Genomic DNA, 14016 nt, shown 5'->3' on the forward strand with positions numbered 1-14016 from the left:
GTTCGTGTGCCTTTTTTTTTCTTCTTCTTCAACTAAAATTTTAGACTTTTGCTTTTAGATTTTTGAATCAAGAACAAAAATTTCAAAACTAATGTCACCCTTTTCGTAAGACTCCCAAATTTGACCACATACACGATGATATATCAAATTTTGATTTGCTCACATAAACATCGAAAAAGAAGGTCAAAAGTAATACAGAAAGTGACAATATTACTATTGATATCAGTTCCACAAAACAAATCTCTAAAAAGAGAAAGTGTAACAATGTCGAATATTCTCCATCTGTAGATTCGAACTCCAACTTTGTTCATGATTCACAATATAAAAGGGGTCAAAAAAATTCAAGGGGGAGAATTAAGATCGAAAAAACTCAAGAGAGATTTGAAGCATTTCAATAACAAAAAAGGAAAAACGGTTGTGAAGGAATAAAAAGTTTGATTTTTTTCATATTTTTTAAATTTTTATATCACGGAATTTTATATATTTTGTTTTAATACTTTTTTGGGTTGTATATAAATATTTTATTTAACAAATCATGAACTTTGATGAAGCAGTAAATTTTTGTTAATAAAAATTGGTGGTGGATTTCAACATGAAATAAGTATATAAATAAGAATTACTTTATGATTTTATAAATAAACATAATTTTATACCAATATTATACAATACAGTACCAGACACAATAGATATTAAAGTAGATACCACAGATTGACCCACTAAAATATCAATTTGTTAAGTTAATTTTGCAAGAGCTATCAAAATCAGCATATATCTACCAATCTTTTCATTATTTTTTAGATAACACGTATTGACCTTATTTTTCGATTTTATCTTCAATTTTTTGTTTACAACGATTGTGGTATGTATGCATGTGTCTTTGCTGAATTTATTTCGCTCGAATTTTTTGAAATTTTCAGCCTTTAGTTCAATCCAAAATTTCATTGTTAGCGTTATAGTGCACTACTTTGGGAGTATGCCAAAAGCAAAGCAAATTGATGGAGCAATAAGCGAGGATAAGATAACAGACGAGGTTCCAAGCAGATTTGGTGGTCCATAGCAAATGAGAGAACCTGTTTTTGATCTTCAGAAGTTACCTAGGACGAAACAAAGACCAAGTAAATAGCTCAGTTGATCGCTTGTTTTGTTTAACATATTATTTTTTTTATAAATTCTACATCAAAAACTTGAATCAGTTATGTTTTTTTAGGAATATAAATTTTGCTTTACCTTTGACATTTAATTTCTATTTGTATGCATATGATTTTACCTTTGAAATTAAATTTCTATTTTGTATGAGTATAAATTTGATTTGAATAACTCAGTTTTTTTAGAATCCTATTTAATACAATTATCAATATAAATAAATATAGTTCATTTTGAAATCATTGTTCATATCAATATTACATTGCAAGTACCTTAATTATAAAATCATGATTCATACCAATATCATTCAATAAGTATCTATACAACATTAATACTATACAAACTACAAAGTGTAATTCACTAGTCCTACTACATTTCATTCAGATTACAATGCTTATTAATGGTAAGAAGTAATTCTTTCAATAGACCCCTAATAACCCATATTTTATCAACCACATTTCGTACACAAATTGAGGGTATTTTGGAAATAGCCTTTTTATCTTCATGAGATAGTGATAAGGTTTGCGTACATCTTACCCTTTCCAAACTCCACTTGTAGAATTTCACTAGGTATGTTGTTGTTATTTCGTACACAAATCATACAATTCATTTATTTCGAATTCATAATTCATACCAAAAATTATTATACAACAATCATCTTTCATGCAAATATAATACTGTTAAGTATGATTCTGAAAATTTATATTTTCAAAATCACATTTCATACCAATATTATATGACAAATACACTTAATTATATAGTTTATTTTTAAACTACAATTAATGCCAATATTATAATTCACTTAATTATGAAATCATACTTCATATCAATATCATACGATCAAAACAACTATTTATATGTGAACTGTACAAACCATATAGTTTAATTCATTTTTATACCACAACCATATATGCTTATTTATTATTAATGTTATGAAATAAGGTTATCAATATATCCATTATATCTTATATTCTTGCAATTCTATTTCAAATCCTTATAATACATTTCAGATATTACGTGACAAGTACACTCAATTATAAAATCATGATTCAAACTAATATCATACAATTAAATATCTATAAATATTAGAACTATAATTGTTTAATTTACTAATCCTACTACATTCTATTCAGATTACAATGCTTATTAGTGATATGAAGTAATGTTTTCAACTACATAGTTTATATAATTTTTTTTTTTATATAGTTCATTTGAAATCACAATCCATATTAATATTATTAAGATTATTAATGATCTCAAATAAGCTTTTCACTATATCCTTTATATCCCTTATTCTTGCAACCATATCTCATACGAAGATAATACTGTTAATTATGTAAAAAATACTTTTTGATGTAGTTCATTTTGTTTTGTTGAATATATATTTTATTTTGTTTTTCTAGAATTATATACTAAAAACTTATATTTGTCATGTTTTCTTTTTTTTTTTAAAAAAAAAAGTTGGTTTACCCTTTGAAATTTAATTTTTATATCACTGGTTATAAATTTGGTTTGAACAAATCAGTTTATTCGAAATCCTAATTCATACAATTATCAATATAAATCAAATAAATTTAATTAAATAAATAATATCAAAAAACGTTGGAGAAAGCAAATTAAAAAGGCAGTAGGAAGAAACAGAGAGATTTATGAGATTTGTGATAATCAATTAAACAGAATGAAAACTACTTAAGGGATTCTATTATTATGTCAGTTATACTAAATCTATATTTATGGAATGGATATATCTTACTTCAATTTTGGTATTATTTATTTAATTAAAATTATTCATTTTTTTTCGAAATAATTAATTTTAATATATTGTTAAGTAGTATTACAATTTTACTGCTACGTATGGAAAGATAGAAACTCCTGTTAGGACTAGCAATATCTAATTTAATATGTTATTTAGTTAATTTACTCTTTTTGTAATTAGTTTGGTTTTATAGGGCATATGCTTGGTTTTTCCTTTTTTTTTTAAATGGGTAAATATGAATTTACCTATTTTAAAAATTCATACAAACATGGACAAAATGGATAAAATATGAATATTCATAACGATCCATAAATCACCCACTTATAATAAAAATTCTTAACAGCATTAAAAAAAATTGTGGGGGTGGGGGGATTAGGGGGCAAAAAAATAATATGATGGAACTCTATTGTTGTCGTCTTTCATGTTAGGCAAGCCAACTCAGATATATAGTGATGAGATAGTGCACCTACACGGAATATCATTATTCATAGTATTAGACAGAGATTCACGATTCACACAGCTGGCTATTAATGAATAAAAAATGCTAATCTGCTTTGTGAAATGTTTTTTATGTATACGTAATTAATTATTTCAGAGAGAATCCAAATCTTGAGTGAACCTCAAAGCCATGCCGACATTCAAATAGATTGCTATATTCCTAGAAGAAAGTAATGAATCATGTATATGACGTGTTTAAATTATTGTCATATATTGATATTATTTTCTCTCATTGCAGAGATAAAGTTAAGATTTTTAGTTCATGGGTTCTGGAATCACAGTTTTTTAAGTTAAAACAAATCTTTTACATAACTGATAAACAAGGGTTAAGCTTCTACCAAACTCGTAACTACAATGTTGGCTTCACCCCTTCTGCTACATGAGCAATTACCAAAGCTCAGAAACATGGAATAGTAGCAAAAGAACAATAAAAGTTCATTTCATCACTATGTCATGAAAAAACTAAAAAAATAAACAGGTGTGGAGGCAAAACAGAGCTAAGAATCAAGTATGAGGTTGCCTTTAAACCAAAAACCTCCGATTTTTTTGGTTTACAACTCAGGCAGAAGCAGGTAGTTTTTCCTTACCTGCCTTCTTTCATGGGTGGAGCTTCTTGTGGATCATTGTATTAGCATATTCTTGTAGTTATTGATTTTGTTTTTGACTATTATATGTGTTTTATTGTGTTTAGGTGACGAAATCTTATTGTTGATGCTACAATTTCTTGAATATATGATCTGCACTACTTTGCTATTAGCTATTTCGTTTTTCTTTTAATTATTGTTTTATTTTGCTTGAGTTAAGGGTTTTTGGAGAACACACCCTTTATCTCGAAAAGATAGTAATAAAATCTCTACCATCTTCAAACCCCGTGAATTTGTCGCTGTTGGATTGGTTTGATATCTATTTTGAATAGAGAAATTTCATTCCATTTGAATTAGAAGACTCATGGTTAAAAATGAAAAAATATTGTCCACTCCACCGACTAAAATTGAAAAATCTCCATATGACGTTATTCTTTCTTTGGTACAAAGGATGAGATAAGTTATCATACTATCCACCCCACGTTAACACCTTATACACAGCACAACCAAACCACCATCAAAACAAGAGTCTCCATATGAACATGAATAAACACCAAGAGTAATCCTTTTGTTTATGCTCTCTAATTATGTAAATTTTATCTTATATAAAATTGAAACATTTGGTAAACCTACATAACATTTATTATCATTTATCAACAACAATGAAGAAATGACTCAATCAATGATTAGACATCATAATTTTGTATAACAAATTACAGAAACAAAATCCCCAACAGATCCTGATTATACATTTCCATATTAAAAAACAAAAACAAAAACAAAAAAAGAACAATCAACCCAACTTAATATAATTTTGATTATTCTCTTTATCTACTAAAGTTTCAGTTACCTTCATAAGAATCAATTTCCTTGGACCCCAATACGGCGTCGTAAGCCTCAAACCCTAGCGGAAACAGCAGCGGGGCCCGAGGTAGGGGCGGCGCCAGCCAAGAAAGAGAGAAACCCAGTTGCCGGAGACTCCTGATCGTCAAGGAAAAGATCCTCAGGAACCCTAAAAGCAGCATGTGTACAAACAATTGCGAGACCAATCATCAAAGCAGAAACAAGAACAGATCCAACACTGGTGAGAAAAATAACAACGATTGTGGAAAGAAGAAGAACCCCAAGCGTTTCCCTTTCAGAAAACTGCCGACCAAATAGAACCAAAGGCGGATCTGATGGACGGAAAAGGTAAAGAAAAAGCCAAGCAGCGAGGAGACCGATGAGAAGAATAAGGGAAAATGGGTTTGTGATGAGAGAGAAAGCGAGGACAACGGCGAGGAGAGAAAGGTAATTGGTACGGAAATAGGAGTAGTTTTTGCGGATACGGAGGGTAGCATCGGAGACAGATTCAGGTTTAGAGAAGGCAGAACGATCAACGAGTTCAGACCAAGGACGACGATTGGAGAGACCACTTTGGACGGTGTCGGAGATGCGGTTGATGAATGAACGGAGAGCAGGGGTAGGACCCACACCGGTAATGGTTTGTTGGGTGTCGGCGGTGATGGTGGTGGTGGTGGCGGCGTCGGTGGTTTTGGTGTTGGAAATTGGAAGAACTGGTGCTGATGAAGCGGTTGCCATTGTTGAGAATTTTGTTGTGAAATGCAAAATGGGGATTTTGGTTGATTTATACGGTTAATGGAAGGGGTTGACTGATGGAGAAAGGGGATCCAATTTTTTTCTGTGGATCTAAGCTTCTTCAATGAATTTATGACTCATCAATTTATTATTCACCTGTAATCTCGTTTATATACTATATATAAGATACTCCGTTATCTCAAATTATGGAATATCTTTTGGATTTTGAAATTTAAATACATAAATAAAGTATTATAAATTTTTTAATATATTTTTTTTAAAACTTTTTAAACTGTAATTTATTTTAAAAAATTAAAAATTTCATATTTATATTTATGATTAAAATTAAATTATTTGACTTACAAAATTTGAATTATGCCGCATAAATTAAATGTATCAGATGAGCAACTTTTTTTTTCTTTTCCTTCTTTTTTGACAGGAAATATAGAGGTTGATGTTGTATACTTAAGTTGATTACAAAAAAAAAATTGGGGTGGAGAAAAAGATTTAGAAGGTATTTGGATTGACTTTTTAAAAATAGTTTAAGATAAAAGCTAAAGATTATAAGTTGGCCCTATTCAATTTTTAGCTTTTAGCTACTGTTACTATTGCTACTTCTTCTTTTTCTTCTTCTTATTGTTGTTGTTGTTATTGTTGTTTTTTTTTTAACCTATAAATAAATGCTTTAAAATAATTTTTTATCTTTTCCAAACACTATAAAAAAAATAAAAAAAAAAGTTTAACAACCAAAAGCACCGAAAATATGTCGATCCGAACACCCTCTTAATTATTTTTTGAGTTTATTAAGCACATATATGACCAAGCGAGGAAAATGTGAACATAGCTCTTTATGATTCAAATAGAAGAAAATGAAAATATAATTTCTTAAATAGTCGTTTGAATATTGATAAGATTCTACTTACGTTATTTTAGTTTTAAAAATTTCTTATAAAGTTATTTAACTATTATTTTATATTCTAGAAAGAGAAAAATATTTTTATCTCAATAGATATTGTAGTTGGCATACTATGTCATATTAATTTCTTATTTTTCATATCATATGGGATAAAACCTAGACTAATTCTGATGCAATTACTAATTAATTTGAGTATAGAAAATAAAAGTTCTTTATATCCCTACAGATCAAGTAATTCATCTATTATAAGATGCTTGAATAAAATTATCAAAAATAAAATTATGTCTTTTTGAAATAAATAATTAGTTATCAGTAGTCCTAAAACCTCATTATGACATGACATGTCAACTAAGAAATCCATTAAGATAAATAAGTTTTTATCATTAGTATTATTTTTTAAAACATAAAGCTATAATTAAAATAACCTTATAAAAAAAATACTTGTACGAGCATATAAAAATTAATTGAAGAAAATGCTTGCAATAAAAGGCGACAGAAACCATAGCAAGCACGAGAATGAACTCTTTGGATTTTTTAGTTCACATGTACTCATATTATCATTTGATCACTTAATTCCCTTGAAATATCATAAAATATATGTACTTTTTTATAATTGAAAAACATCTAGATGATGTTAATGGAAGATAAGGTTGTCTACAATAGGCCCTCATAATCGGGCCCTTCTCCGAATTCTGTGCATAGCAAAAGCTTTAGTGCACCGGACTGTCTTTTTTTTTTCTCCACTATAAAAACCCTTGGTTGACTATTAACTCCATTGATAAAATTAATAAGCATATAGGCATGCAACAAATATGGAGCAGCGAGATAAAGAAAATATGGATGAAACTACAACATGAACACGAAAGAGTGTTGATAGCTCAGACCTCCTATTCAAGACAACGTTTCGATGATCACATCAAGGGCTTAGAAGCAGGATAATTCCAACATTCACAAGTACCAGACATTCATCATTCCGAGACACGAGTATTACTAAGAAAGATATAGTAAGAAGTTACTTGGCTGATACAGATCCAACCACATACATACAGTTCATAAGTGGCTCAAAGATAGCCAATTGTGAAATGAAATAGAAATTCAGAAGGTAGATCCATTCCAGCCAAAGAAGGAACCCTGCAAAAATAGAGCAGCACTCATCAGTTTCATCAGATTTAAGAGGACAAAATACTTATATGGACGACACTCCTAAAGTAGAACATTATGTTCACAAATACTTGAGGAATCCAAGAAGTACAAGAACTTCTAGTGTTCTTAGACAGTGAAAGTTTATTTACATGATCTAGTACTGGTGTAAAGCATGCAGACATTGTGCATATTCTTGACTTTGATTGGCCTAAACAAACAGGAAGAATGCAATGAGAGATATGCAGGGAATTTACTCATCTTTGATAGATTAAGAAGCCAGGCACATACCTTAGTGTCATAGAATTTCAGGAAAAATCGAGATTTGGGGATAGACAATTTGGTCTCAAGTATGTCAGCAATTGCAGCACTGAGTTTCTTATTAACATCAGCATTTAAGCCCCCAATGGACACCAACTCACCATAGGCAGCGGGTTGTTCTGTACCCCCAAAAGACATGGGAACAGACCCCTTCAACACAATCATGACATACTGCACAACGAAAGCAATCTTAATGTACTAGACAGAAACCAAACAACTAAAAAGGACGATAAAACATGTCAATTGAGCTTCTCAAGATAGACTAAAGGCAAAACCTGTTGAGTGAACCTACTGGCCAAAATGTTCATCAGCTAAAGCATTTTCTACAAATAGGCAATTACTTTCTACTTGGTGAGACTTATGAAGTCATCAAAAGCCAGAGACTAATTATCATGTAAAGCTAATAGCTTTCAGAATCTTAACTGCAAAAATCTGACCCCGTGTAGAATTTCCAGAGCCAATTCTACAGGGGAAGGATTACCTTAAAAACATAATTGGCCTTCTCAAAACTTACTAAAATAAAGGTAATTCACTGTTGTCCTAAATCCAACTAAAATCCATTATCATTTCAGCTGCATGCATACAACACATAAATACAATGTACTCTTTCAGAAAATCACTGAGCTCCAAAAACTGACAATTAACAACGAGATTTTGAACAAAGCACATTATAGATCTTTTAGTCCACATAAGTTAAACTGCTTATTTTATGAGGAAAATTGTCTTTACAAGTCAAAAGACCTCAAGTTCAACAAGACGTAGACAATCAAGGTGGGAAGACCGAAAGAGGTCAGCTTATCATCAGTGTTATCACAAATTTGAAGGGTTAAAAGAACTAAAAGACAACTTTGATTACTTGGGATCGATTGTGGCCAACATCAGTTCCTCTTCTCCACCATTGGCCACCCCCCCTTACCATTTCTTTCTTACTCTTTTTTTTAAAAAACAAAATAACTCTAAAACCTCTCCTGCCACCTAAAGCAACCAGCAACCCTAGAAAAACCTCTCCATTCAAAGAAAACTTATACAGGCTTGACTGACAGCAGCAAACCAACACTTTTTCCTCCTTGTTCAATAGCTCATATTCCAATCCTTGTCCTTGGGCTCACCTCTAGACTAAAAATTTGCTGGCCTGTTTCCAGTAAAATCATCTCTTCTTATCTCGATATTCTGTTTTTTGGGGCACTTGAAGTTTATTGTTAGTCAATGTCATTATTGGGTTAATCGGTTCAATGGAACAATACAGAAATGAAGGTAATAGAGAAGAAAGAAATGTTCATTTCATTTATTTTGAGAAACCACCAATTAACTCTGTCCACCAATGCTAGGACAGATGGGAAAAATCACCTAGTGTATTTTGTCTCTGTTGGGATTTGAACTTGAGACCTCATGGTTCTCAACCCACTTTATTGGCCACTAGGCCACACCCTTGGGTGCCTTTCTTCTATTCTTTCTTTTACATATTATTCCGTCGAACCGATCAACAAAATAATGATATTGATGACAATAAACTTCAAGAGAGAAATGTGCATGTTAAAGTCAAACTATTCTATGCTACTCATGTTTCTGTTCTATCTTTTCCTTTCTATCCCAAATGATGGATGATCCAAGGATAGGAGCATTTAGCATACTGTAAACATTTACTTGTTCTTTTTCTTAAGCAGATATATCCCTGAGGGCAAGTTGGCACACAGGTCAAAATTCGGTGGATACGTATTTTTCTCATTCTTGACTTGAGGTCTCCCTTTGTGATCCTGATTTTCATTCTATAAGACAGATGTGAAAGTGAACAAAATGTCACAGGTTAGCAGGAGTAAGAATCATGAAACTGGAGTCAATGTTGGTAAATGATCTCAAGCAACTACTAAAAATGCATTGTGTCAAAACATGAGGTCTAAATCAGAGTAAGGAGCAATTAGCCATACAAGATACAGCTCCTCTAGGTTCATTAAGGTGAATACATTAAGACCCAAAGTGTTGTTAAGAAAGAGGGTGAGACCTGAAGTTAAAGAAAAACTTCATTATCCCAAACTGAAAGAGAGCAATTACTCATTACCAACATTTAAAAGTTTTATAGTTCGGAAACTAGACAAATCCTATTTCTTAATCACTTAAACACAAAATTTCATGAGTATGAACACATTTCACTCTTCCATAGCTTTACTACAACAGCCAAATTGAAAGAGAGGAATTGCTCACTACCAACATTTAGAAATTTGAAAGTTCGAAAACTAGACACATCCCATTCCTTAACCACTAAAACACAAAAAATCATGAGTATGAACACATTTCCCTCTTCCATAGCTTCACTACAACATGATGCACAGTCTCAGCTCAAGCAACGAGCATTGCTTACTCCACCATGTTATGACTCATCAAGAAGTCTTTATCTTACCTATTTCCTTGCAACCACTACAAAAAGAAAACATTCTCAAACTTCTCGTTTGTGATGAATTTAAAAATAAAACACTTGCAAGTTCATAGGAAAAATGAGAGCCACTTCATACTTCATTTTCCTCATGAACTTGATTATAATCCTTTCCACTCAAGATATCTTGAAAAAATGATTTGAAAATCAAATGATTTTTGAGAAGGAAAGTCAAATGCATTTTTCATTACTACGATTATTTTTTTCCAAACATTTTAAAATTATTTTTAACCAGAAATATTGTGATTTATAATACTCCCTCTGTTTCAATCTGTATGGTGTCGATGTTCACCTGCCAACGAAGTTTGAGAAAGAAAGATTATTTGCGCATACTAAAAGTACCCTTCGAACTTGAAGTCTTAAACATGACATGACATTTCTATGACTATAAAACCTCACCAAGGGTAAAACGGAAAGTTTAAAGTTAAAAAGCTTTCAAATATAAAATGTTCTCATTCTTTTGGCAGACTAACAAGGGAAGAATGTCGTATAACATGAAGCAGAGGGAGTACTATTTAGGTCAAATTTAAGCACGTAAATTTTCTACTACAGTCAATAGGATTTTTCTTTTATTTGTGATTTTTCCAAACATCTTTAAGATACTTCTAACTATAAATATTTTTTAACTCAATAGTCAGCACTGTGGAGATGGAGGCCGAGCAAAGATGGAGTTCTCTCAGTGAAGACACACTACTACAAGCTGTTGGTGAGGGAAGTCTGGCTCCCTAGGGCGCTCAAAAGATGTATCTCTAGCTTGGTTGGCAACAAAGGAGACTATTCTAAGGAGGATCACATATATTAGCCAGTTCTTTGAGTAAAAGAACATGCAAGGATGTGGATCACCTCATATTGTTTGACTACATGACGGTGATGGGTAGTATTAAATTAGTTCCGCATGCAGCGCACAATAACAGGATCAGTAAAGGATGTGTCCCATAGCTTGTGCTTGTAGAAGAAAGAAGAGAATACATAGGACATTGGATTGTCCCCCCCACCCCTCCCCTTAGTCATAATGTGTGTCATGTAGAAGAAGATACTATAAAGGAGAGCTTTTGAAGGGATAGAAAATGCCTGCGAACACTTGAAGAATAACCTTTGTTCTCAGTTGGTTTTTGCTGTGCAAATAAATCCCTGCTTATATAGAAGATTGTGTGTAATTTGAAGAGTACCATATTTTAGTGTTGAAGATCATTTTAAGAAATCAACATCAGAATTCAGACTCAAAACCCGATGTACTGATCCACTGGTACTATAAAAACCTAGTCAATCTTTTGTTGCATTATTTTCCGAGTTTTATTTTGTCACTTTCCAATTGAACAGAAAAAGATCAAATCCTATGTACCCCAATAGCATAGATGAAAACAACAACATACCTAGTAGTCGTACAAGTAGGATCTGGGGAGGATAGAGTGTACGAAGACCATATCACTACCTTGGCTGGTAGAGAGCCTGTTTTCGATAGACCCGGCAAAATCAAAATCCCTACTGTTTGGTAAAATACTTGTATAAACTATACAAAAACATCATTTTAAGAAATCAACATCAGAATTCAGACTGAAAACCCCATATACTGATCCACTGGTACCATAAAAGCTTAGTCAATCTTTTGCTGCATTATTTTCCGAGTTTTATTTTGTCACTTTCCAATTGAACAGAAAAAAGATCAAAACCTATGTACTCCCAATAGCATAGATGAAAAAAACAACATACCCAATGAAGTCCCACCAGTGTAGTCTGGGGAGTGTAGAGTATACGCAGACCTTACCCACCTTATTCTCTCGGCAATATCAAAATCCCTAAAGCACTAGACCCACAAAGACTTACAAACATAATTGAACATTTGGGTGACTGTCCAAACACTATAAGGCTCAACCCAAGAAGAGAATACAAACAATTTAAACATTTTCTACCTGTTTAAGTGAAAATTAACTATAGAAACAAGAAGGGAGAAGTATAACATACAGCTTCTGGTTTGCCGATGAGTTTGGCAACAGTAGAGGTAGCTTCAGAAAGGACGGAGGAAGTCTCCACTCCTTCCAAGTTCACGTTCGTAGATATGTTTAGGCACGGCATTTTCTTCTTCTTTCTTCTTCTTCAGTACTCGCTGTACAAAACCCTCAAAAACTTGGAATCTCCCACAATACAAATTCCTTTCTGTTTTCTCCACCAAATAAAAAGAAGATTGGGCTTTCCATACAAGTTGAGTTTGCTTTGTGTTTTACACCCTAAAGTATTGAGAATTTGCACTTTGCTGCATTGATTTTGTTTCTTTTACTAAATAAAACCCCTAACTTCTTTAGTTTCTCTTTTTATACCACCAGTGCTCGCATACAACGACTAGTATAAACAATTTAGAGCCCGTTTGGATTGGCTTTAAGTTGGTCAAAACCAACTTAAAGTCCTTTTCAGCTTTTGGACGTGTTTGCCTAATGTTAACTTTAAGCCAGAAAGTTCTTAAAGTTAGTCAAAAATAAAAAGTTAGGATTCCTAACTTTTTTTTTCTAAGTGCTTAAAGTCATTTTCTTTGACCATGGAAATTACTTTTATATCCCTTATATTTTAACTAAATTCCCAAACTACCCTTTTTATTCTTTTAACCCTAAAATTCACATAATTTTTCTCATTTAAGCACTTTTATCCAAACACTCAACTGCTTATTTATAAAAATAACTTTCAGCACTTTAAAGTTCTAAAAGCACTTCATACATAAAAGTTACTTTTTTTAAGCCCATCCAAACAGGCTCTTACTCGTTTTGTTTCGAAAAAAATGATTATTTTTTTTTTTTGGCAAAATTTAAATTCAGCATTTCATATGTCATGTTTAAAGTCATAAGATTAGAAAACATTTTAGTACATTTGACATAATTTTAATTTAGAACCACAAAATTGAAAAATCTTTTTTTATTTTTTTAAACTCTATGTCAGGTCAAATTAAATCACTCTTTTTGAAACGGAGGGAGTAATATTATTTAAGTTATTGGAGATACAAATGTGATAATTTTAAATCTATACAATAAATTAATTAGTTTACAATAAATATAGTCATATTTTTATCTACATAAAAAATAGCCATAAATAATTGAATATACACTATAATTTGTCAAAAATCATGGAAAGTATACATGAATATACAATATATCTAACTTATACATGAATTATACATTGACTATACATTATGATATGCTCAAAAAGCTTAATATAATTTAACTATATATTGACTATATATAAAAGTATATGAAATCCTTTTGATATTTTGAGTCTTTTAATATATAATTTCCTTCAAAACGATTCACATTTGTCAAATTTTAAAGATAAAAAAAAAAGGAATAAGAAGAAGACGACGATGCAGAAAAAGAAGAAGAAAAAGGAGGAAGAAGAAGAAGGACAAGAAACCATGGCGAAATGGAAAGAAAGAAGAAGAAGGTTAGAAGCCATTAATGGCTAGATGGAAGAAGAAGAAGGTGGTTTTGGTCAATTACAATAATTTTGAAAATTTAGCTAATTTTTTGGTAATGCAAATGAGGAATGACCATTCTGCCTAATTTGCCCAATTTTTTTTTTTGGTTTGCCACATATCTAAATTAGTTGAACTGCAGTACGGTATGGACAAAAGTTAATGCGGCAACATAAATTATGCATATTATGTATTTGA

At 31.5% G+C, this 14016-nt stretch overlaps 2 protein-coding genes across 3 annotated transcripts; both read right to left on the reverse strand.

Moving 5' to 3' along the window:
• Positions 1-4656: 4656 nt before the first annotated feature.
• On the reverse strand, positions 4657-5720 carry LOC129877583 (PRA1 family protein B4-like). The gene has a single exon (XM_055953104.1). The coding sequence runs from the start codon at positions 5560-5562 to the stop codon at positions 4879-4881; it is 684 nt and encodes a 227-aa protein (XP_055809079.1). The 5' UTR covers positions 5563-5720; the 3' UTR covers positions 4657-4878.
• Positions 5721-7301: 1581 nt separating this feature from the next.
• Positions 7302-12567, reverse strand: LOC129876572 (uncharacterized). 2 transcript variants are annotated; one of them, XM_055952038.1, is made up of 3 exons: positions 12327-12567; positions 7907-8107; positions 7302-7606 (listed from the first exon to the last, which is right to left on the reverse strand). In XM_055952038.1, exons 1-3 carry the CDS (start codon positions 12435-12437, stop codon positions 7571-7573), a joined length of 348 nt encoding a protein of 115 aa, XP_055808013.1. In that variant the 5' UTR covers positions 12438-12567; the 3' UTR covers positions 7302-7570. The 2 variants fall into 2 exon arrangements, with proteins under 2 accessions (XP_055808013.1, XP_055808012.1); XM_055952037.1 differs by lacking the exon at positions 7302-7606 and adding an exon at positions 7758-7826 and having other exon boundaries at positions 12327-12547.
• Between the last annotated feature and the right edge of the window lie 1449 nt (positions 12568-14016).

The sequence above is a fragment of the Solanum dulcamara genome, chromosome 12 (genome assembly GCF_947179165.1).
Source record: "Solanum dulcamara chromosome 12, daSolDulc1.2, whole genome shotgun sequence".
Lineage (NCBI taxonomy): Eukaryota > Viridiplantae > Streptophyta > Magnoliopsida > Solanales > Solanaceae > Solanum > Solanum dulcamara.